General features: G+C 35.0%; 1 protein-coding gene across 13 annotated transcripts in view; it reads left to right on the forward strand.

The window, feature by feature from the left end:
- The window catches only part of LOC134743219 (3',5'-cyclic-AMP phosphodiesterase), a 597,682-nt gene that overhangs the window by 490,699 nt on the left and 80,716 nt on the right, over positions 1-26,267 (forward strand). For all 13 annotated transcript variants that reach the window (XM_063676606.1, XM_063676609.1, XM_063676607.1 and 10 more), the window contains one exon: positions 10,045-10,146. In XM_063676606.1, coding sequence (XP_063532676.1) covers positions 10,045-10,146 — 102 coding nt within the window. The remainder of the gene's footprint in view (positions 1-10,044; positions 10,147-26,267) is intronic.

Genomic DNA, 26,267 nt, shown 5'->3' on the forward strand with positions numbered 1-26,267 from the left:
TATTATTTTGATTTTGGCTTGTCAACAAGATTATGTTACGCATGCTTTATCTCTATACCTGGTCACGTCACGCATGCGCAGATTACATGTTAATGATATTCTGCAGTTGCTATTTTATAAGCGTGTTAAATTACCTACAAACATACTGACGTCAATTGGAATTGTTAATATTTATAATTTCATGAAAACATTTATTACATATGGCATTCACGAAAATAAAAGCAGGTACAGTCTGTTGCAGAGAAAAGTCACCCCCCCCCCCCCCCCTCGGCATACAAAGTTCTGTAAATTAGTATGGACGTGTACAAAAAAACGAACTTAAGAATTATGTCATTCTATTAAAATGATAGTATTTGAGTGGGTTCACCCATATTCCAAGACCAAACTCGAAATTAAAATTAGAACCAAAAACTAAAGCAGGATAGTTAAGTATTTTTCTAACTATCTCAAACTATATTATTTAGAAATCCAACCCAAAGCTTATTATTTTATCTATTGTCTAACTGAAAGTTTCGCATACGCTACAGTATTTCATATAAATAGTTATTCTGGCTAATACACATTTTCTCGCTGCCTTAATACAATCCAGTTGAGTGGGTAATGTATTATTTCTCTCGTTACTATTACGAAGTTGTTCTCTTATAACGAAGCTTGAGTTTCGCCCATAAATGTTGGAGCATAGTTACATAGTAAACAGTATCTTGAATAATATTACTATCTTCAAGAAAACACACAGAATATATATTCAATTTTCTCTTGCAATTGTCAATGTAAATGTTGGTTCTTTTTAAATACTAAAACAAGTAATTTAGATGCACCAATAAAAAAAACTGTTGACTGGCACCCATTGAAGTTTAAGAGAAATCCGCCTTTTTGTCTGAACATGGCAGCGTGAAAATCCAGTGCGGCTAGAGATCTGGTGAAAATAACAGAATTTCTTATAGAAATTCTTAAGGGAGGTGATTACATTGATTATGAAATGTGATTTACTCGAATTTGATGTTTTTCACGGGTTATTGTAAGACCTAATAGGATTTATTTTGGTTATAAAGAAAGTATAAGGAACTATTTTGATAGAAATGGTTTGTGTCGATTACTGGTTTACACAAACGTGACTGTTCCAACTATCGACTATCGTGTCGATTTTTTTTTAGATTTGACAAGCGAATATGATTCCTTTTGCTTTGCCTGTTCGGTAGATATTTGAAATAGATTAATCAAAGTAAAGTTACCAGAGGGCCTACCGCGAACACCGAACTGATGACTAAATAACTCTTAATTTTATAGAGAACCCCACTATCTCCTAAAACTGTCGATCATTGGTGCCACTACGCTATATAAATATGTAAATAAAAAAGGTATAACCTTAATTCTATGCACGTAAATATGACTTCCTTTCACACACGAAAAGCAAAAAGAATACACAAAATGTATAACCTAGTTACTCCTGATTGTAAAGACATTGTAAGGCGCTAGTGGTCGCATGTCCTTTTTAGAAAAATAAAAATAAAAACGAAGTCTTCTTAAGCCGAGTACAGACTTTCGAGCTAACTAACTGAAACAAATCAAATCGTGCCTGAAACTCAAATATGATCAAATTATTTCCATATAGTTAGTTCTTTCTATCTGCAAAAATCTTCCATTAGCCCAATATGCTTAAGTATTGGAAAATAGATTGTCTTACCTGTTTTCGTCCATTCTATTGTTTAGGTCCATCTGTTTGTGTTCCGTTCGTTATATTGTTACATTGTCCGAAATGTTGCGTCGACATTCATGAAACTAATAGAAATGCGCAACATAGGCGTGTAACGGATAGCGCTACAAGAAATATCTTGGCACCAAGACAGCCAAGCATATTTGTATTGTGTTTTGTTTCCCAGCGAGCTGAGAAGCTTGCAATTGTATACTCGGCTCAACTGCGCCGTAGTTACACTGACTACGTAGCAGAATGATAGGTGTGCATGTCTGTTATTAACCTGACACGTTAACCGGCTTTTTGTGGCGGGCAATTAATTAGTCTTGACCATTTAAAGATTCTCGGTATAATCGCAAGTTTCTTTTTTATACCGGTTGTAGAATAAATCATCGATTGCGGCAATTGTTGTATGCTTGTACACATTTATGTTACTGGACGTGTTGGATAGGCTAAGAGTTAATTGGGTTTAATGTTTATTAGTACGAGTACATACGCATATACGTGAAAAACGTGCGCCTTTGCAGCATCGTTTTTATAAACCATTATTTATCATGAATGATACCTGCGCAGTAGTTACGTATCCTTTCCTCAATTAATGAGGCTTGTAATACGAGTATAATTGGTAGAATTCATGATATTTTTGTAAACGGAGAAAGGTGTCCCGTTAGATAGACACGTTTAATCCCAAAATTAAATCCATAGAGATTTCATACTTACTACTGAGTTGAGTTTGAAATGTTTGTAGGTTTTGTCATAACTTGGCGCTCTTCGGTTTCTCGCTGATATCGATACCTACTCTTGGCCGAGATAACTGAATTCTTATTACCGTCACTTGCCGAGAGCACCGCCTCAGGCGAATTATGTAATACCAATGTGGTTTTTAAATAGACATTGTTGTAACAGGTCTCTGGGGGGTCACTCTTATACTAGTATTTCCGACGTGATGCGCTCGGCAAATGATTAGAAAGAGGCCCTGAACCGTTGCCCAGTCGATCACGAGAACTCCCAAATACCTGAGTGATGTGGAGGACTCTAAGCGTTTTAAAATATTGTCGCAATAACGGGTTAGACATGCAATATAACGTGATCAGCTTCACGTACATAACTATAATATAATGGTTAAAAACCAAAATGATCCAAGCCAGTTAATACTTTCATGCCCATGCCATTTCAGTTTTTTTTTTTGTATATTTCTATAAAACAGTTTTTACGAAGTACCTTTAAAATTATTGGGGTAATGCTCTTGTTGTATTTTCGCTAGCTTTTCAATTTGCGTGTGAGGCTATAAATATTTAAATAGGAAAAAGGAAGGGAAATCAAATTTCATATCCAAATGCATGCATATTTAAACCTAAAATTTATCTCTTAGTAGTCAATAGTAAAGTTCACTTACCTTTAGTACCTACCTACCTACAGCAGCTAGTACTATTATATATTCTGTGCCAGTAGGTAGATTTAAAGTATGGATTGACCTAATTATTGCAGTGGAGATTTCAATCCTTTCCTTTCCTTCCTTTCCAAGAAATTCGGAAAATTGACATCTTTTCACGGCGACTATACCAAGAACCCAAACGAACCGCTTTGGTAAATCAGATTTAAAGTAGGTACATATAATCAAAGATAGATATAACTCCGTAATAGATAGATACAGTCTAAGGAAAAAACGTGCCTCGAAAATCAAGAAAATTTGATTCTCGTTTAGAGGGCGCTACTAGCTTTGGCCAACTGTCGTATAGATGGCGTTGACGGTTTCGTTTGTTATTTAACAATTTTAACGCATATCAGTGAAAGAACATGGGTCAAAATCATAAAAATAATTAATGCAAATAAAAAAAATCATTTATCCATATTTAAATACATTTTATCGTATTTTTATAAATCTTCATTTTTAGTTTTAAAGTGTGTCGACAGATGGCAGTGAATTTACTGGGGTTACAAAATTGACTATGACAGTACCGCTCTAGTATAAGTTACTCTATGATATAATATATATCCTTAAGTTTCTGATACGATGCATTGAACATGGTTAAAACAACAGCCATAAATCTACACTCTGGCATCACACTACAAAGTGGCATCCACACTCGCACGCCACGCCAATCTTTACAGCCAAATATAATCTCAGACGACACACGACTTAGAGCCCGTAAAACACCCATAAACTCAGTGTGAACTTCCAAATCCCGAAATGAAAGCACCTTGCTGGCAATAATTTCACCTCTCTTCATTCGAGAGGGATGATTGAGATTTTGACCGAGAATGTTATTTTTCGAGAAAGGTAAAGTCTTGGTTAATACTATAATGAACCGTCATCAATTTTCACGGGTTTCATGAAATTATTAAGATAACTTTTGACTCTAAAACCGGATTTTCGTTAATTAAAATGCGACCTCCGTCCTTTTCTTATCGGTTTCGAATAACATCTAGATTTTATTTCATTGAGCTTTGACTTGGGCGTTTATAATTTCCAAGGTGTTTTCAATGAGGACTACCGCGTTTAATTTCGCCGCTAGGGGCGCTAGTGTAGCTAGTGTAGTCTTTCAAAATGTCAAATGCTTAGAAGTTTTAGGGGTTTCAAGCTTTTTTATCGGGAATTTTTACTCCTTATTATGGTAAATCTTTGTCCATCTGATCTAATGGATTCTATATCATGGTAAACAGTAAATACAGCTCACTAAATGTTATTAGTTTACAAAAAAACCGGCCAAGTGCGTTCCGTACTTTTTAGTATTTGTTGTTATAGCGGCAACAGAAATACATCATCTGAGAAAATTTCAACTGTCTAGCTATTCATGAGATACAGCCTGGTGACAGACGGACAGACGGACAGACGGACAGACAGACGGACAGACGAACAGCGGAGTCTTAGTAATAGGGTCCCGTTTTTACCCTTTGGGTACGGAACCCTAAAAAGTGCCAACTAAAATATATGCAAAATTAAATAAGTTGAAAAAATAGCACATTTAGACATTAAAATACCTTTGTGTATATTGGAACGTATTGGTTTTACAAAAATAAGCATAGAAGAATTTAAAGATCTGTTTTTCTGGACCTACATCTACAGTGGCGCCAACTGGTGAACACAAAAACGGTAGCCCTTATTCACATTGAGTCGAAACTTTGTAAATATATTAAAATGATACGATATAGACTATAAGTACAAGTAGTGTGTTTTTTTAAATTAAAGTTCAGTTTGAATAACACCTTAAGAAGTAGGTACTGTACCTAAAGACAAAGGATTGCGTACCTAATGTTATTATATGAGAAAACCTTGTATCTCTCAACAATTATGAAAAACGACTATTTAACATAATATATATGATATTGTTTATCACGTTCCGTCCTCGGCAAGAGTTTAAATGGTCTATTATGCAGAGCGATACTGCTCTTAAGAGGTTTTCTACGTACCAAGACAAGACAATAAGTATATCTCCAAGATACTATTTTTGTATTATGAGCAGGGAGCGTACAATTCATGCCGATGACAGACAAATGACGCCAAGCTACATACAGTATATTTCAGGTTTTACGTTTATTTATCGTTACCGTAATAACTTATATGAAAAATAGGATTAATCATTAATCGCTACTATCTAATCAACCTCTTCTGTTTAAGTAGACATATATACTCGTATTGACACTTGAGACATCAGACGGCCAGTAAAAAACATTATTAAACTATCTGACATTGTCATCAGCACAATCGGAATAAGACAAACTGCGAAATCTCTTGGACAGTAATGAAATTTGGGATATATGTTCAATAAAGGTCCCTTTTTCATGTCCACACCATTTGACATTTGGGGATCTCGAGGAACCGCAGCCATCTTGGAAAATTTGTGCCTTCCTGGAAAAATTCGCATTTTACTCTGAATTTACGTATTCTATGGAAATATGGTGTAAGGCAACATTAACGCTTATTAAATTTTATACAAAAAAAGTCCTACATACCTCTGCGGAAAAATTAAGTCTTGAAATAAAACTATGAAAACGGATTATATCGCGTATATTCACCCGTTGACCACGAACGCTGTAAAGAGTTCGAAACGTCGGGATGTATTATAAATTCAATATACGCGATATAATCCGTTTTCATAGTTTTATTTCATGAGTAACTATCGCGGTAACCGAAGACAATATTAAGTCTTCTTGTAGAAAATACTTGCTGAATAGCGCTTATACTTTTCCAGGGACAATCTCTTGATATGAAACTTGGGTGAATAGGAATTACACTTTTATGTCCATACATTTGTACATGATCTACCCCAATATCAACATTTTACTCGACTGTGACTTAACCAGAAAGTAGGGTATGGGTTTCAGTACTGATGATTCTCTACACCCTGAAGCCCAGGATACTGGACGGATTTCTTCAAATGACGTATCGATAGATTTCTTTTGACGTTCACAACCTGTTTACACTTGTTTTATTGAAGAAAAAGCAATACAGCCGACTTGATAGGATGCTGAAAGTGAAATCATATTTTTCCTTCTAGTGCCTAAACTATTGAGATTTCAATAAAAAAATATCAGTAGGTACATTTATTTACATACAAGATATATACAGTGGTACTACGTAAACGAAACTAAGTAATAACTAGCTTAAGTTTAAAATAGGCCCCTTGAGGCATTGTATCAAGGATGCTGACGGCATTTCCTCGCTGTATCGCAATGCTGATAGGTACGTTGTCGGTAACTAATTGGAACACCAATACTTTAAGCAATAAAAATTTAGTAAAATGAATGAGGGAGAAATTCTTAGGGCTAAATAATGTGACGGCAAAAAAGATTTTAGGTCTTAAATGGGGCTTAGAAAATAGTGACAGTCATACAATTTGACACCTTCAATCCCTGGGATCCCTGTTTGCATGTCTTAAAATTTGAGCTTCGGGGACCCCGGGGATCAAACGCCATCTTGAAAAGTATACGATTTCTTTTTCCCGGAATTGCGTTTAGTGTGAATACTGTCCATACACAGTAACGAAATCTTATTAAATTCCACACAAAAAGGTATACAACACCATGTCCCAAAAAAGGATTCTTCTTCTAGAAATATGGCTCAGAAGTCAAATATTATATAATATCTACAAAATGTTTATTCTAAAATGACTCAGAAAAAAATACTCGTACACTTTGTTTATACCAATTATTGGAACACAAATACATTATCTACCCAACCACGAATAAAAAATTGTGTTGAATCTTGTAAGCTTCTGGGCCATATTTCCAGAAGAAGGCTTCGTTTTTTGTTGTATACCTTTTTTGTGTGGATAAATTTCGTTTCGCCATACACAGTACTCATACTAACGTTTATAACTACATTGTCGTTTCTCTCCGCTCAAGTTAATACAAAGCTTCTAAAAAAGGAAACGCAAGTCAAGCGCGCGACCACAAAGACACTGATGATAGTGATGATGATAAAAGTGACAGGTTGGAACAGAGCGGGGAGATAATAGTTATTGGTTTTACAAGGGGCTAAAGTTGCTGTTTAACCCATCGTGCTAATGTTGATACTTGAGCAAGCGAGATTCCAAAATTGAATCACGAGCTTAGCGAGTGGTCTAAAAATGGAATGCGAGGGTTTCAAGGCACAAGGGTTAAACAAACTTTGCCACCGATTGAAACCCAAATATTTTTACCACACCAACGCGAGAAAATTAGTAACTGTAAAATGTAACAAATCAAATCGAAGTGAACGCTATTATTGTATCTTTCATATAGCTTGGGTACGGTGACTGCTGTTAACTCCATACAATTTATAACCTTGAAACGCAAAAATGGAAAGTTTTGTTGTTAGATGACTGCTGTCACCGTACCTAAATAAAATTCAAATTTAAACTGTTTATTTCAAAAAAAGAAATTACAAAAACTACTTACAGACTTAGCCTAATCTACACTCTAATAGATTGTACGCTAAGTATGGTCTAATTTCTATTACATTTATATTATTACTATTTATTTAACACGTATAATATGCTATATATGATATGATGTTTAACTTAAATATTCAGGCAGTGCTTTTTTAGCGTTATTTTAATTTTATGGGGCTTACCCTCTTCTAAATTATCTATCTAAGCTATGTGAAAAATATATAAAGTGGAGTAACTTAAGGAGTTCACGTCTTACCTACCTATATGTATTTCTGTAGATAGATAATCTAAGGTAAGGTAGATAAATAATATGATAAATATGAGTATTTTAGAAAACACTACTTCCATTTAAAAAAATGTGTTTAGAATCAAGAAAAAGTCACGATCTTCGCTATTGCCATAGCAAAATTGGTTAAATATTTAAATGTCCATAGATCAAATTACTGGTACTGAAATTACAGTCTATCCTAATTTATGCATAGAGAATGTTCGTTGAATATACTAGACCCGTTTAAATTAGTTTATAATGAACCTTGTTGATAGCGATGACGGTTGATTATCGTTTTAAACAATCCTAGCCTTTCCCGAAGATGTTCCTAACTTGGAAGGTAGATACGTTGATCTTAATACCAATTAAACTTTGAAACGGGTATGCGTTGATCGTCGCCGAATTTCGCCTTTACGAGATCGTGCGAGTCAAATATACAATTAACTACCCTTGACTCCCCAAACATTCAAGTCCTTGTGAATGACAAATTTAAACCACTTGAAAATCCAACAAATCATCTTATTGATTTCTATGAACTAATGTAAGTATGTGCTTACTAAATGACATGTCAAGGAAAATAAATATACTTAGTGCTTTCATTTGTTGAAAAACATAATATATCCAAGCTAAAAATACTGTTTAAATATAGACAATCGATACAACAGTCAGTTAACAAATGTAATTTCGTCTTTTTATATGTAGCATTAAGGCAAGGCAATAACGGCGTGCTTTTAGACCTAGGAGAAACATTCATCAATCATCCTACCTGTGTTCATAGGACTTCGCCATAGCCACATACAAAGTCCTTTTTTGTTCAAGAATAAACAGTTTTTTTTTAATTGTTTGGTGTACGGCCAGACTAAATTGAAAACAGTTTCTTCCTAACTCCCTGCTTGGAGAATTTCGTCCTATTACATGTTGTTTTTGTTGCAAATAATTCATTTTTATTCGGAATACAAATACCTATGATAGTTTATACTGTGTATTATTTCTAATGCATATTGATTTCAATAAGTATCCCATTTTAACTATAAAACTCCCGTGAGACTCAAACATATTAGATTATTTTAAACCGGGTCACTCACGTATTATTAAGTCGGATAGCTCGACATGTTTCGGTCCAATTTACGACTTAATAATACGTGAGTGACCCGGTTTAAAATAATCTAATAAGTATCCCATTCATTCGAATCGGATAGTTTTCATGTCCGTAGTAGGTAATAATAAGTAATAATGTATGTTTTTTCTTGGTTTATCCAATTTAAATATTCTAAATTTTAATTCTAAATGAAGATTATTATAAGAATAGAGGAAAATATAAGATTATATTTTATCAAATACGATAGTCATCGTATTTGATCAACTAGAGTTGTATTGTTATATTAAATTGACATTTTCTTACCTCATCAAAACGGAAGCATCTAATCCACCCTTTGTATTTAAATCTCCGACCTTTCGAGAGTATTTTTCACCAACTACGGGCTACGAGTATTTTGCCTGAAAATGAGAGCGCTGCCTTTGTCACTTTAACGCAATTTAAATCTTTATATTGCCTTGAAGGCAAAATATAGCATAATTTTATAGAATACATAGACATATTCAAACATTACCTATCCTTTAATTAGTATAATTATACCATATATAAAATTAAAAATGCATAACACATAACCCATTAAATAAATAATCTCTCTCTCTTTTTAGACTTTTCTTTATATTAAACGTCTAATAAGTGCCTCAAGTAACGGCCTCCTAGCTTAGTCGGTAGTGGCCCTACTTACGACTACTCTAACCATGAGGTCCCGGGTTTGAATCCCGGTAAAGGGCATTTATTTGTGTGTTTATCACGAATATTTTTCATGATTTATGGATGTTACCTATGTATCTAAGTATGTATTTATCTATAGAAATGTGTATATCGTCGCCTAGTACCCATATTACAAGCTTTGCTTAGTTTGAGTAAGATTGTCCTTAAATATTTATTTATTTATTCATATTAGTTAATATTAAAACATCTTGGAATTGAATGATGTTTTATGTAGATTTTTTCATCGTAAATTTGTTTGATTGCTTTACTTTATGAAATAAATTTAATTTACTTAGGTACATACTACACCTAAGTAAATTAAATTTATTTCATTTTATGAAATGTCTTAACCATGATTTTTTAATCGTACTTGGAAAAATTGTAAGATGGTTGGTTTTGTCCACAGTCATGGAGAAGACCTGATCGTGACGCCGTTCGCGCAGGTGCTGGCGAGCCTGCGCAGCGTGCGCACCAACTTCCTATCCCTCACCAATGTGCCAGTCTCCAAGTAAGTAACACTCAATAAGTGTAATTATTGATTTCATAATGTATGCTAGTATACAACTTGTTGACAACCGCCAGTAGATATACTAGTGGCAATAGCGACACATCGACAGAGAAAGAGACAAACGGGTTTTTTTCGGACTTAAGAAGGTTCTTCTTATCCGCATCCCAATTTGACTGTACTGACCTTAAGTAACTGAAAACAACCTTATATTTGGATATTTTACCAGTGTCTAGAATTTAGCTACAAGAAATTGCATTCAAAGAATTAAAAACCCGAATACGCAAGTCTTTGATTCTGGAACCAAAACCGTCGGGTTTTTGATTTTTATAAAATATAATTTAAGGCGGTTCCCTGAGTCAGAAGGCGAAAAATCTCCTTATATGATCATATTTTGCTAAGAGACGTTGATATTCGTAGACATGGAAAAAATATATGTAGTTCTTGATTATATCTTTAATTTATAAGCTTCCGATACACGAATTATGACACTTGGCTCGATACAATTAATTCCAAAAAGTAACCTCTAACTAGGACTTTTAATCCAACTTTACTCGGTTATTTATTATGTGACACTATAAACAAAAAAAAAAGAAGAAAAAACAATTTTTAACGCTTTCGAATGTCGATATTGTAAGACGATTTTAAAATAAATAAAAATCGACAAAATTCGATCAAAATTGACACTTGGCGCGCATGGTTTCTCCTGTTCTTTCTTACGAAATGTGACAGTGATAGCAGCAAACCGATGGAACGGCCTTAATATATCCTATGTCACTTGCACAACCGAGATAAATCTAATTATCCTCGTACCACATACTTTGAAATCCGTCAAACGCTGTAGGTTGTAGGGTTAGCCATAGATTCAGGACTACAAACATACCCTCGAAAGACATCTCTCCTCCAGTGGAGATCTCTCCTCCAGTGGAGTGATAAAAAATTAAAAACCATCCTCACCAAGTCTAAAGCGCCTCTAAAAGTGATCCATGATTTACTGACGAAAACAATAATAATCAAGTGAATGGATGCCAAAGTTTATAGCGGAGTAAAGCCGAAAAATAGGCAGAGGCACAGTTTTATGACGTCTTAAAAGGATAAAGAGAACAAATTGAATGTGACATGAAAAAATACGCTGTCAAGTCCACAGAAGTTGTGTTAGGAGGCAGAAAAAGAAGTGAATTATAAAATTTAATGTTTTACACCTTACGTTAATGACAACAAACTGCTTTATTTTGTGGGTTAATTTTTATTATTTCGCTTTCTCTGCTCAACTGTGAATATCGGTTTATCTTGTTATATCTTGGCAGACAAAAAGAGGTATTATAATATTTTTATGAGTCGGTTCTAACTGTTATATCGGGTGGGTAGTGACCCTGCCTATGAAGCCCATGGTCCCGGGTTCAAATCCTGGTAAGGGCATTTATTTGTGTGATGAACACAGAGATAGTTCCTGAGTCGTGGGTGTTTTCTATGTATTTAAGTATTTATAAATATTTACTTGTTACATATATTATATCGTTGTCTGAGTACCCACAACACAAGCCTTCCTGTGAGACTTAGTCAATTTGTGTGATAATGTTTTATCCTATTCCTATAATATTTATTTTTTATTCCTACATACGTTTCGAACCCATCACACTTCCGAATTGAATGTCGGACGCATGAACCATTCAGCCATAGCCGATACTCTAAAAACTCCTACTCTAGATCACGTTCTTATGAAACATAATACCTATAGAACAAACTAATCGTTATTTATATTTTTTTTATTTTTGAAAATAATCCTGAAGAAATAATAGGAACTAAGCGATTTACGTGAAACCAGTCCGAATACACGTGATTCATTGTCAAGTGATTAGGATCCCCTCGTAATGTATATCACAAGCCATATAAAAACGCTCAGCCGCATACGAGGTGGCAAATGTATAATTAATATTGGGCGGCTGACGAATGCAAATTACATCAAAATGATGTCGAACGATTATAAAAAAAGACAATAATTGCAAAAAAGTTAAGAATTTTATTGTTGAAGTAAATAATTATAATTATTTCTATATTACATATTTTAGTCCACTTATATGGGGAAAAATTACCGAGAGTTGCGTATTCGTAAAGTGATACTTCACCATTATTTGGAACTTTATCACCATTGCATTGCTCAAATAGAGTATATATATTTATACATACATATAACTCGAAGTTTTAATAAAAGTCTTATGCATCTTGTGCTTTTGTCACCGTATTTCATCCATCTGCCGCCCTTTGATAATTAACTTCCACGTTTGGGGAGAATGCCGAGGATACCAACGGATTGGCAGTTGCTTATCTTTATATTGACAGATACATTAGCTTGTGATAAGAATAATTTATTCACAATAGAAAACAATATTACAGACACATGGATACAGTGGATCCCAAACTAGGCTATGCCTGTGACTTGGGCTCCTAGGCTCCATAACAAGGTTAGGTTTTTCCCACTTTTGGTAATTAATTCGAGTCTCTAAGTAAGTAATCGCGATAAATTTAGCTCACCACTTCTGCGATATTCCGACTTCCGACTATTTACGTCAAGTATGAAAATTGAAGTGTGGACTTTATTAACTTTATAATATTTAACGATAACAACACTTAATCAAATTTAAACTGTTGTGAGACATACTAACATTAAATAATTTCACGGTTTAGACTCACTTGTTTTAGTCACTCGCGCGACATGTTTCACGCGCGCAGCGAGCGACGCGGCGCGCGGCAGTACGCAATACACGGTCCTCGTGAACGCTGCTCGTTATTAGTGCTTTGAGAAAGGAGACCTAGGCTCTCCAAGTGAGTCTAAACCGTGAAATATTTAACATTACTTAACTTAATCAGGCATGAGATAATAGAACTAGGTTCTGACAAATTCGATTTTTGGTTTATTTAAGAATGAGCTCAGCGAAGAGGCACTGCGCTTCTCGTTTAGTATCACCATTATCATTATTTGTGTGTAATATGCCTGAAAAAAGGACGACGTATTGAGTCCTAACATAACTGCAACATTACAAGTATATTATCGCAACTTTTGTCACAAATGAAAGGATGTACCTACCTTACTACCTAGTCTGGTCTATTTTTACTACTGGGACTAGATTTTTTTTAAATTGTGTTATTTATAATATTATTTTGCAAAAAAAATACATTATTAGACTCATGATATACCTGTTTTTTTATATACTGGAGATTTTCGTTTTAAGGATTTTTCTAAAGGCATACTGTATCAGATAAGTACTTAGGCGTAGGGCTGGGGGCGTACATTAAAAGTCAATGCTTGTATTATAACCTATTTAGAATATTAGTATTAGAAAAAACAAATTTAGATATAATTATAATAAAATAGTTGGTATTTCATTATAATTATGTATATCTAAACAGACAATACAATACAATATTCGTTATTGCGCACCGATATCAAAAGAAAAACGACATACAAATTTAGCATGTAAGTTAAACTATTGTAGACAACAAAGCATTAGCAAACTAAAATATAACACAATTGTTTTGGAGTTTGCGAATTTTCTGTTTAGGATTCCGGAATTCTAATAAACATGTGCAAGTGCGTACAGAGACTACAGAGTTCCCATGTAGGAGTTTAGAATAAATTGTTTCCATTTCACGCCACATGCAGAAAATGGTTACGTTAGCCAACAGGTAAACTCGTTATTACAAGGGCCGACTGCAAAGTAAATTACATTTCAATCCCATTAGTTCATAAATTTATCCTTGGGCTCCATAAGGTCGAATGTGAAAAACATGAACTTTTCAGGAGAGCCAAAACATAATTGCCAATTTCTCGAGAACTAGGACTATACAGACGATTGTGTGAAAATGCTTTTGTATTTTATTCATTCATATTTAGTATTTGTGAAAATAATAGATCATTTTAACTTTACGTTTTCTCCCAATACCTAGCTAAAAGTATAAAATAGCGTCATAAAGTTGTGTCTGTGGGTACTTCTAGTTTTAGAAATTATGTTATGTCGCAAATTGAAATAGAAAATGGAGTACTGTATAAAAAATAAGCATATCGTACCTATTGATACGCACCTTTGCATTTAGAATCCTAAAAGTTGTAACCGTCAATATAACGCGAAAAACGTAGGAAATGTGCAAATATATACATTGCTCAATCTTGAAAAAATAACAAAAGATACACACACACAGCTTATTTGTTAAAAAGTTAAACCGCTACATGAATATACAATTGTGTAATAGTACATTTCGATGCTAGTGCGGAAAGTATATCATTATTTCACGAGTACCGAGGGACGAGTGAAGTATGACATTTCCGTACGTGTATCGAACGATGTTTTTTAATACAGTTGCGAAAAAATAAGAAAAACAACAAGTACGGAATTCGAAACTTTTATATTATTAATTCTGTAACATCATTGACATTGACATTATGAAGAGGTGTTTTTTTAGCTGGGTTTTATTATTATTGAACCCACTTCAATGAAACTTTTTTTTTTTAATGCATGTTCTATAAGACAGAAACAATTGTAAATATAAAACATTGTACTATGATTACCCAAATATGGTTAATTACGATTATTTGTGTATCGTACATTTATAAAAACAATATCGAATGTTGCCTTTGGAAACTTAAAGCAGAAAGAAAAAACGCCTCTTCTTTGACAGGCGTTCCGTTCTATTCAGACAACTTATTAAGAACGGTTTTTCAATATTCAATATTAAAAAAAATAGACGTTATAATGATGAAGAGGTAAGTAATAAAATGTGAAATATGTATATTTTTCGTATTCTTACTTTAACAGTAGGTTTTTATGTTGATTACGACGTTTAAAGGAAACTAATATTAACACTCATCAATAAGTAGTCATGAATTGGAACAAGAATAAATTTAAAAAAATTGGAAAAGAAAAGCACTAGTTCGCGAAAACCAACTTTCCGCACGCTAAACAGCTACGTACGTAGCACTTTTTGAGCAACTGTATTAAAAAAATATTTTTTAGAGTGAAACTTTTATTCTATCGCCTCAAATTTTTTGGTATGTCTATCAGCATGTCGCATCACATAATTACAATTATATATATATGAATGTATGTATTATTATTTTTTGTTTTTATGGATATGTAGTTATTTTGTGTATTCTTACATTTACTGTTTTCTCTCTTTGTTATTTATTTATTTAATCTTTACTGCACAAAAGAAAATACAAATGTACAAAAGGTGAACTTAATGCTACAAGGCATTCTCTACCAGTCAATCAAGTGTTATGTACTTGTTTTGTGCAGTAAAGTGTTTACTACTACTACTACAATTCTACTTTAGTAAAATTCGCATTAGTAAAATTCTATTTTTTTTTCTAGTACTTAGTCTTTCAAATAAGCAGAAGGCTTATTTGTTTGTAATTTCATACAAAATTTTAAGGACAGCCTTAACTACGGTAAAGCTTCTGTCAAATTCAAATAAATTCTTTCAAAATACGTAAAGAATAATTTATATGTACGTTAGTAAAATTCTACTCTTTTGTCATTAGTATACCTAATATTATGTAAGACGAAAGTACACGTACGGATGCATATGTAGATTGTAGATGTGCACGCACACATACGAGTATGTAGTTAGTTAGATGGTGCTTTCAAATGAGTTTCCATTAAATGCTTCAAGAGGGCTCTCTTTACCTATTATTCGAATGGCGTACACGAGGGATACACGAGGCTAGTTTTTCCAGCCAGGATAGCAAGCTAGTACTAATAAGCTAGCAAGCTAGTGCATCTATCTTCGTGTATACAAAACTAGTTTCCGGGCTAGTAAGCTAGTGCTGAAGCCAGGATAGTTTTTAATAGCTTGCCGTTCTTTTTTTAACAGGTAGCGCCCCCCACCACTGATTTCGCTGTCCTGGCTTGTATACTAGCTTCGTGTGGCCGGAGAAGCTAGTATTCGTTCAGCTAGTCGTATTTTTCATATTACTTCAGTCAACCTCAGTACTTTTTGTACCGAGACGTCCGAGACTGACTGAAATAACAAGACACGATTGAAATAACAAGATTCATTTTCAGTGTATCGTGGGTGTAGGCGAAATATTTTTAATTGGCAGCAGGGATATTCGGAAAAAACTTTATTAGATAGAAATAAATAAATCATCGGATCTCCAAAATCGGAACTCCAGAATGGAGTTAATTAGAATACCGGTTTCTTTGAGAAAGTTACTTGATTTAAACTCAGGAATGCACCCTTGAAATAGTTTAAATTAACGGACTGAAAAAAACACCGTAGCCTAACTGAAACTCCACCCTCAACTCCAGCGCCACGGATTCCTATTTTAGCGTCTAATATTTTTATGTCTGCATGTCAGAGGAACATCTTTTGCTTTATGCCAGGCGGGGGCGTTAAATAAATGTATTTTTTTATTTCTAGTTTCATAGTTACATAATAATTTCATCAAAACGTGTAGGTGTATCTTCACCAAACGTTTTTTCTTAGTATCTCTGTACCATAACTACAAAGAAGCAGTAAGGTAATTTTTAGGGTTCCGTACCCAAAGGGTAAAAACGGGACCCTATTACTAAGACTCCGCTGTCCGTCTGTCCGTCTGTCTGTCTGTCTGTCTGTCACCAGGCTGTATCTCATGAACCGTGATAGCTAGACAGTTGAAATTTTCACAGATGATGTATTTCTGTTGCCGCTATAACAACGAATACTAAAAACAGAATAATATAAATATTTAAATGGGGCTCCCATACAACAAACGTGATTTTTTTGCTGTTTTTTTTTCGTAATGGTACGGAACCCTTCGTGCGCGAGTCCGACTCGCACTTGGCCGGTTTTTTTAATAAATTATTTATGTTTATTCCTTAATTCGTACTCCTGCAATTAATGTGCAGGTTCTTCAATTGCATCAAAAAGCAATAACATTGTTTAATAGAGTCGTAATTAATGTTTATGACTCACGACTAGTTATAAATCTTGTCAGATATACTAGTAATAATTTACAATTCATATCAGCGACAGCGTACGAAAGCGGCTACGTCACATGCGCGTGAGCATGATCAAGGTCGAGCACCGTGGATGTAGTAAAGGTACTGTGCACAACGTACGAAACGAGCCAACTACGAATGTGTTAGATACTTGTGTGAAAACTGTGAAGAAAACTGAAAAATAATTAATTGTCATAGATAGATAGATTCATTTATTGGTATTGATTATACACTGTCAACATTTGATCTAAATGAATTACAATAAAGTCAATAGGTAATATATAAATTTACAATTATCAAGTCAGGAATTATTAATCAGTGCAATTAGAAATTACAGTTAAAAACAATAATAATAAATAAAAAAACTATGTATACAATTATGTCAATGTCAAAGTATATATATATTTTTAGGTATTTTCATTCATCAAAGAACTCGTTTACCGTAAAACTATGCGGCCTATTTTATTTTTGTTAATACACAAGTGAAATGAAAATGAAAAATGATTTATTCAGTAACAAGCTAGCAGCAGCAGTTGGGTAGACCTAAATGTAGTACAAGCTAGTACAAGCTTTGCTTAGTTTGGGGCTAGGTTGATCTGTGTAAGATGTCCCCTAATAATGTGTACGGGTAAACGCCGAATGCAGATTAATGTTGTTTAAATTTACGGACTTTTCCGAAAATGCTTTTGTAATACTAGTTACACCAGGGTAAACGTGAGTTTGACTTTCATAACTCATAAGACAAGTAAAACGTTTGAAAAGAACTAAAACCCGACTACGTTTTTGTTTTCTTACCGAACTTTGAAACTCGGTTTAAAATTTCAGCTTGGTAGTTTCGACTTTCGACGCTACGGTGCATGGAACACATGTATACCTACAGCAAATTCTTATTTTGCTTCAATGTTTGAGCCTAGCTTTACAATTTTCTAAATCTCATCTGATATCATATGATGTCATATTGGTAAAAAACGGTAAAAATAAGAAAATTTGACTGTCAGTAGATTACAGTATCGACATTCACATTCGCACTTTTTTTAAATGACATCTGTCGTGGCATGCTAGTGCTACCACATGTGCATCACATCGCATGTATCGATATAGATGCTCAGCGTGGTAGTGTACCATTTCATCTATCAGAAAAAATATTAATATATTAATTTATAGTGTAATGTAGTAATGACGTAGACGTGACGTGCAACTAGTGACGGCGCGTGTGCGCGTGCGCGAGACGCGATGTAGGCGTCTGTGGGTTGACGGCCTTGCGACACTTCAAATGTTCCCACACGTTTCTCTGACATTTTATCAATACGCACCGGCCGTGTGCGTCTGGCATACGTTTGAAAATCGTCGTTAATGCTGTACAGTCAAGTGTAAAACTATGGGTGCATACAACTTACTCAAAAATATGTCCCATAGTTCTTAATTCGCTGATATAAGAGCTATGGGACATATTTTTGAGTATGATGAGTGCACCTATATTTTTACACTTGACTGTACTTGTAGCGGCAAACATATCAACGTAAAATATACCTATGTATGTTTTAGAACTTTGATAAAAGTCCATCTTAGATTTGTACCGATTTGAAAAGAACAAAATGAGGGACGGAAGGAGTGTCATTTTATAAACGTAATTATTTCGCAGCAATTTGACATTCTTGATGAAATTTCCACACTTTGTCATTGCAAATGATATGTTATCATTACGAGTCAATTTTTGGCAAAATTATTTTAATCCATTATTACCCGTACGATGTATTCTTATAAAGTAAAGTACAAAGTAGTTGTTAGTAATTGCACATGTTAACACCATTTTCATCAAGTGCATATATACCAACCAGATCTCATTGAGGTTGGTCTGGCATGTCATTTTTAGAACTTCTAGGTACTCACTCTAATTTATTTGAATTACTATTTTTACCAAGGAATACCAAACATGTTACTTGCATGTTCATGTCAAATATTATGTTATTTCAGAATGTCGTTTACAAACATAGATATCTATACATATAATAAAGCGGAAGAGGGTCGAAAGTCTGTACATGGAAGATTTTCGAAAAAAAATTGGCTGGGGATACTAAGAATCGATAACAGAACACATTCCAACAGTTTTTAGAATTTTTGTCTGTTTATCTGTTTGTCTGTTTATCTGTTTGTCTGTTTATTTGACCGCGCTACTAATGAAAACGGCTGAACGGATTTTGATGCAAACCTTACTAATCTGTCGAAAAAATCCACGGCCAGGTTATAGGCTATAAAAATTTGAGAAATTTTACCCCTAAGGGGGTTAAAAAGGGGATGAAAGTTTGTATGGGGTTCAAGATTTATTTTAAGCTAGCAATTTAAAACTTCGTAAGAAGATATATTATTGAAATACAAGAAAAGTAATTTCAGCGTTTTTGAAAATTCATCCCCTAAGGAGGTGAAATAGAGGTTGAAAGTTTGTATGGACATCAATTATTTTTTTTGAGTGCGTTACTTGAAACTTTTTATAATGGGCATATTATTATAATGCAGGAAAAGTGATTTTAGCGTTTTCAAGAATTCGTCCCCTAACAGGGTTAAAAGGGGGTTGAAAGTTTGAATCCATTACAAATGCTTTGAAACTTCTTAGAAAGGTATGATAGACGATTACAAAAAAACTAATTTTGACGTTTTTGGAAATTTAACCCCTCAGGGGATTGAAAAGGGGATGAAAGTTTGTCTTGGGGTGCAAATTTTATTTTAAGCTAGAAACTTAAAACTTTGCAAAACGTTATTATATTAAAAAATAAAAAAAATTACTTTCAGCGTTTTTAAAAATTCATCCCCATGGTGGTGAAAAAGGGGTTAAAAACTTTACCTTGATAACTTTATCATTTTAGCTACTAGGCCAAGTTAGGTATCGTTTTCGTATAAATCGGGTATGCCGAATTCATTTATGATATCAAAATGACACCATTCCCGAGTAAAAACACAAAAAATATGATTTTTTTTTTATTTCTCTTTACGCTTAAACCGCTAAACCGATTTAGATAAAATTTGGTATAGAGATAGTTTGAGTCCCGTGGAAGAACATAGGGTAGTTTTTAACCAAAAAAATGGAGACTGCGTTTGCATGGAGAAGCGGCCGTGCCCTTTCCTCTTAATAATGGTCACGAAGGTGGGTACTTTTAAAAAAACATTTTTCAGTAAATGTCAAACGATTTGGGACTTAAACGAAAAAAATCGAATCTTTCGCGAAAGTCTCGCAATGCATTGCGGCCACAAGGGGCACGGTCTCAGGAGTCTTAGAAAAACCACGGTAAGAGACTCAGTGGCGCTCTAGCCAGGCAGGTCGCTTCGCTTTCGGCTGAAACGGCAAGCCAGCGCGAGTTCGATTGTGATCCCAAATACATCGTACGTAATACATACGTAGGCGCAGATCCTGACGGAGTGTGGCGCCGGAGAAGCCGTGTTCATCCCGCGTATCCCCCTCATTCCGAGCAACTTCCCGTTCCGCTTCAAGCGCCTACAGGTCCCAGTGAGCGTCTGCTTCGCTATGACCATCAACAAATCGTAGGGGCAGATGCATTTCCCACTCCGAAAACACAAAAAAAAGGGGCAGACGCTGCCCGCCGCCGGCGTCATGCTTAGACTGATTTGACTGGAGGACCGATTTCGATGACATGATATTGATGGGAACACCCAAATATCCCGAAATACGTTTTTCCGATTTTTATAACCACGACTTTCATAATCCCGATTATTTATAAGTCCGAAATATCAAAATTACGATTTTTAAAAACACGATGGAATCAAATCACGAATGTGCTATTTCCGAAAACTTAAAATCCGATTGTCACTTGACAGAAAGCTTAAAGTTCCGGTTTTACACTTTTCCGAAAATATTTTATTTTCCGAATTCCTAAATTCCGAAAAATCATTGTCCGATCGGAAATAAAATAATCCGGTATTCAGAAATTCGGTTTTTTACAAGATCGGAAAAATTAAATCCGTGATATTCAAATGAAGACTCACGTTTTAGTAATTATTACGCGTACCTGTCGTGCCGCATCATGTTAAATTCGGCATAAAATATTTTTGGCATAAAAATTCGGCATAAATAAATTAGACAGAACTGCGAACCTGCGAACCCGAACTGTTGCTAGAAGTGGGTTAGGTTAGGTTAGAACTGCGACCCCCAAGAAAACGAACTGTTGCCAGAAGTGGGTTAGGTTAGGTTAGAATTGCGACCCCCAAGAAAACAAACTGTTGCCAGAAAAGTGGGTTCGGTTAGGTTAGAACTGCGACCCCCAAGAAAACGAACTGTTGCCAGAAAAGTGGAAATTTAAAAACTGGGATATTTAAAATTGGTATCACGTTAATTCGGAATAAGGGCAATTCCGAATTCGTGATTTTGAAAATCGTAAATGTTAAATTCGGTGTTTGCCACCATCGTAATTGTTATAGTCGGAATTATGTAGTTCGGAATTTACAATATTCGGCTTTTTGGGTTTTCGGAAATATAAATCTTCGTGATTTTCATCATTTGTAATTATGATAGTCGGAATTTTGATGGGTCTAGCATTTAAAAATCGGAATGATAAAATTCGACATTCTAAAATTCGGAATAAAAAATTTCGGAATTATGTAGTGTACCCGATTTGCATAGGTAGTAGGTACAGTCAAGGACGTAAAAATACAAACATGGTACTGTATCGTTCGATATACACCTACTACTCTATGCCGTTTAAATCACGTCAAAAATTTGAATAAGGGCAAAAAAAATATTCATTTTGGAGTGTAATTTTATTTAGTGGTAGCAAAGAGGATATAATATTATAGAGCGGTACTGTCATAGTAAATTTTGTAACCACAGTAAATTCACTGCCATCTATCGACACACTTTAAAACTAAACATGAAGATTTATTAAAATACGATAAAATGTATTTAAATATGGATAAATGATCTTTTTTATTTGCATTAATTATTTTTATTATTTTGACCCATGTTCTTTCACTGATATGCGTTAAAATTGTTAAATAATAACAAACGAAACCGTCAACGCCCTCTATACGAGAGTAGGCAAAAGGTAGTAGCGACATCTGATCGAGAATCAAATTTTCAGGGAGATAAATTAGGGGTGAATTAGCCGCTTACTGACACAGACCGAATTCCACGCAGGCGAAGCCGCGGGCACAGCTAGTAGTATATACATGTAGTTATAGACGCGCCACCGAGCGACCGGGGGTAAGAGAAAGAATATTCATATAAAATTTGGGCAGCATAGGATTTTTTCTCTTTCACTCTTATAAATTTCGGTATTTCGCCATCGCCTCCTACCTATGATGCCACCCGGTTGGTGATAAAGACAGATCATGGCACTATTTTCTCTTTCCTCTTATAGGAATCGCAATAAGACTATATTTAATATATTAATGACGGGTCACTCACGTGTTTTAAGTCGAAAACGCTCGACATGTTTCACTCCGTACCGAGGAGCGTCATCAGGAGCTTGCGTCGACGGTGACGGACCGGCGCAGACTGCGGGCCGCAGCCCTCCGCGCCCGATGACTCGGCGCGGGCGCCGGTGGCGGCAGGGGGGGCGAGAAACTACCCTCGTTTACGGCATTATTGTCAAATGATGGGTTGCACACAACACTCACTACGTCATTCGCTAATGGTTCGTCCACACTGTCCACCGACGTAGTACCCAAAACAGTTTTCCAGCTCGGAGGCACTGACCAACCACAATCACGGTTAAATAAATCACGGGTAAATCGGGCGCGGAGGGCTGCGGCCCGCAGTCTGCGCCGGTCCGTCACCGTCGACGCAAGCTCCTGATGACGCTCCTCGGTACGGAGTGAAACATGTCGAGCGTTTTCGACTTAAAACACGTGAGTGACCCGTCATTAATATATTTAATATGTCTATGTCTCACGGAAGTTTTGTTATTAAGACTATATTTCTCTATCAAAGAGTGTCAGGCCCTTGTTTACAAATGAGAGCGGGGCCCACTGAATCAGTCCACCGGACGATATCGGCCTCTGTTGTCCGGAACTGTAAAATTTTTGTTCTAACTGACAGGCCGATATCGTCCGGCGGACTGATAGTCAGTGGGCCCCTCTTTCGCATGGCGGCAGCTAGGTTCGTGTGACTGAATTCCGGGCACATGTAGAGTAGATACATAAATACACATGTTCAGTGGATAGAACCGTGTTAAAGGCATGTTATTATTGCGCACTTCCAGCGTGGGTTCTTCAGTCCGAGAACTTGGGAAAATGTCACATCAAACAAAAAAAAATTGTTTGTTGTGTTTGTAATATTACACGTGCCTATTGTGTGTCTAACAGCTGTTCGAACATCTCTGAAAAATAAAGGAATATTATTGATTTCTAGTATAAGCCGAGATGACGTTTTATTGAGTGTGTGATCAAATGTATACGGGCAAAGAGTGTGGAAGTACATCTTACCGAGTACCTTGAATAGATTTTCAGAGGAATTATTAACACTTATAGAAGGACGAACGAGTAAACAAGCAAGAAATATTATTAAAAAATACTTAATTAAAATAAGAGGCCAGTCTACCAAAATCGCTTAATTTAATATATGACCTATGTACCTAGAAAAAAATTATATGTATATATATTGAATATAAGATAGGACTCCTTAACTCAAAAAATCTTTTTAATTTAAGATTAGTAAATAAGTTAAATATTACATGTGCTTTTTTATAAAAATAAACAGTTTAAATAAAAAATAAAAAAATGCCGCAATGGCATTCGTAACATGCGGTCCCTGAACGCATCTTAGAGAGCTTGTAATATGTGTCTAGATGTGTAGGTAACAGTGTATGTAACTGTACATTAGGCCTTAAAACAATCGTGAAACATTTTTATGAAACTTTCGTTCAGCCCGTTTCATAAATCCACACTCCTATTTTAATGCTCTATGCAGCAGTCACATAAACTACTATTAATCTGCTCACAAACGAACATTAAAAAATCTTGGCGCATAAATAAAATAAAATACCTACAGCTTAATGGAATGCTTACTTTGAAGCATTTTATTTCCTAAGGGGAAGGAAAGTTCTTAACAAATCGCTAATTAAGATTGCTATTTATATATTCCCATTCCAATTATTCCTTCAATAAAAATGCAAAATGTTTTCTTTTGTTGCAAGTCAAAGTAAAAAACTATTCATGAAATACATATTAATATTAATGTAGAGTAAGGTGGGGAAGTGATGAAGCGCTAGTGGCCTAACAGTAAGAGCGTGCGACTTTCAATCCGGAGGTCGCGGGTTCAAACCCCGGCTCGTACCAATGAGTTTCACGGAACTTATGTACGAAATATCATTTGATATAAATTTACCAATTGCTTTCCGGTGAAGGAAAGCATCGTGAGGAAACCGGACTAATCCCAATAAGGCCTAGTTTCCCCCTGCGTTGGAAGGTCAGAGAGCAGTCACTTTCGTAAAAGTTAGTGCCTACGTCAATTCTTGGGATTAGTTGTCAAGCGGACCCCAGGCTCCCATGAGCCGTGGCAAAATGCCGGGACAACGCGAGGAAGAAGAGAGAGAGAAAAGTAGAGTAAGGTGGGGAAAATATAAGACAAAGTTTTTACACTTAACAACTTATTATATTTCATTCCTGTTCCTGTGTAGACTTCTTCTTAAACGGAATAGGAATTAAATAGAATAAGTTTATGAATACAAGACAAACTAGTGACAACTGCTAGTTGCAACTTTTCGTTTATCTTTCTCTCTCAAGATATGTGAAGGGTGGGGTGGGCTGATTATCATTCCGCCGGACGATATCAGCCTGTCAGTTAGAACAAAAAGTTGACAGTTCCGAACAACTGACAGGCTGATATCGTCCGGCGAATGATAGTCACTGGGCCCCTTAAAGTTTTCTACATCGCATAGTTACCTACCTAATTACTTATTGGCTAAGAAAAGCTAATTTTCTTAATAGCTCTTTAGACTTGAAACTGTTAGTTTTAAAACTCCATTTAAAGTTAGATATAGCATCAAAAGTCAGCTGCAGAGAGAGAGACTAGTATAAAATACATTAGGGAAGAGCTGTTTGAGCTGCAAAATTGAATGAAGGTGAACTATAAGTAGGTACCTACTTAATTAAACAAATCATGTTGGTGAGTTATCTGGAAATTCACGCTTTATATACACACTTGAAAATTGCAATACTCTTTTTGATTACACATAATTAAAATATTTTAGGATTAAACAAAGATGTGGAATTTTATCAATAACTTAACTTTCAACACAACATATGCATAAGACAATTTTCTGTAAGGGCATGGGTACAAATTCAACGTGATAAAACATAAAATACGCATACTGAAAATGCTATTGAACTACAAGTATGTTGGCGATGCCGATGCAATAATCAACGTGTATCATGAAGTCCTTAAAAAAATAAACAATAAACTTAATATCATGTTAAGACTACTCTAGCTGAAGTGAAAGTTCCTTTAAATGTAAATGACGTCACAAAATTTACCCTGACATTTTATGAAACCATGTACCTTTACGTATAAAACGCAAAAAATGCTAAGATTTGAAACAGAATTTCTCTTGTCGATTGTCGCGTTAGTCGCTGGAATTTATACAAAGCGTAATTAACCCGGGGTAAAGAAAGGATTCTATGCAATCTTTGTCAACTGGGTATAATCTTACTATTATTATGTTCGCTCGTGTCGGTTTTTGTTTGGTTGACTTATGTTTTGTATAATAACGAATACATTAAATGGACATCGCAAACCGTGGAAGTGACGCATTTTAAAATAAATAACATTTAAAAGTGTTGTATACTTACAAGCATTATGTGTTTCGTATTTTGTTGTAGTTCTGTTGCGTAAGTATGGTCAATCTCAAAGCAGGTGGAGAGGTGATTTTTAATTTTTGCGGATTAAATGCACCATGCAATTGTAGAAAACACTCCCTTTCATTTGGAAATTGTTACCTGCACTGCAAGCATTGCTTTCATGTTGTAAAAGTCTAATATTTTTGTTCATTATTAAATGTCCAACACAAATTGTTATTTAATATCACTGAAATCTTTAGTAACTAAATATGAGAGGTGGGTATACAAACCGTTTCTTCTTCGTCATATTTTAATTAACATAACAATCAAATTAAGTGGCAATGTTTCATCATTTACCTATTA

This window comes from Cydia strobilella, chromosome 7 (assembly GCF_947568885.1).
Source record: "Cydia strobilella chromosome 7, ilCydStro3.1, whole genome shotgun sequence".
Taxonomy (NCBI): domain Eukaryota; kingdom Metazoa; phylum Arthropoda; class Insecta; order Lepidoptera; family Tortricidae; genus Cydia; species Cydia strobilella.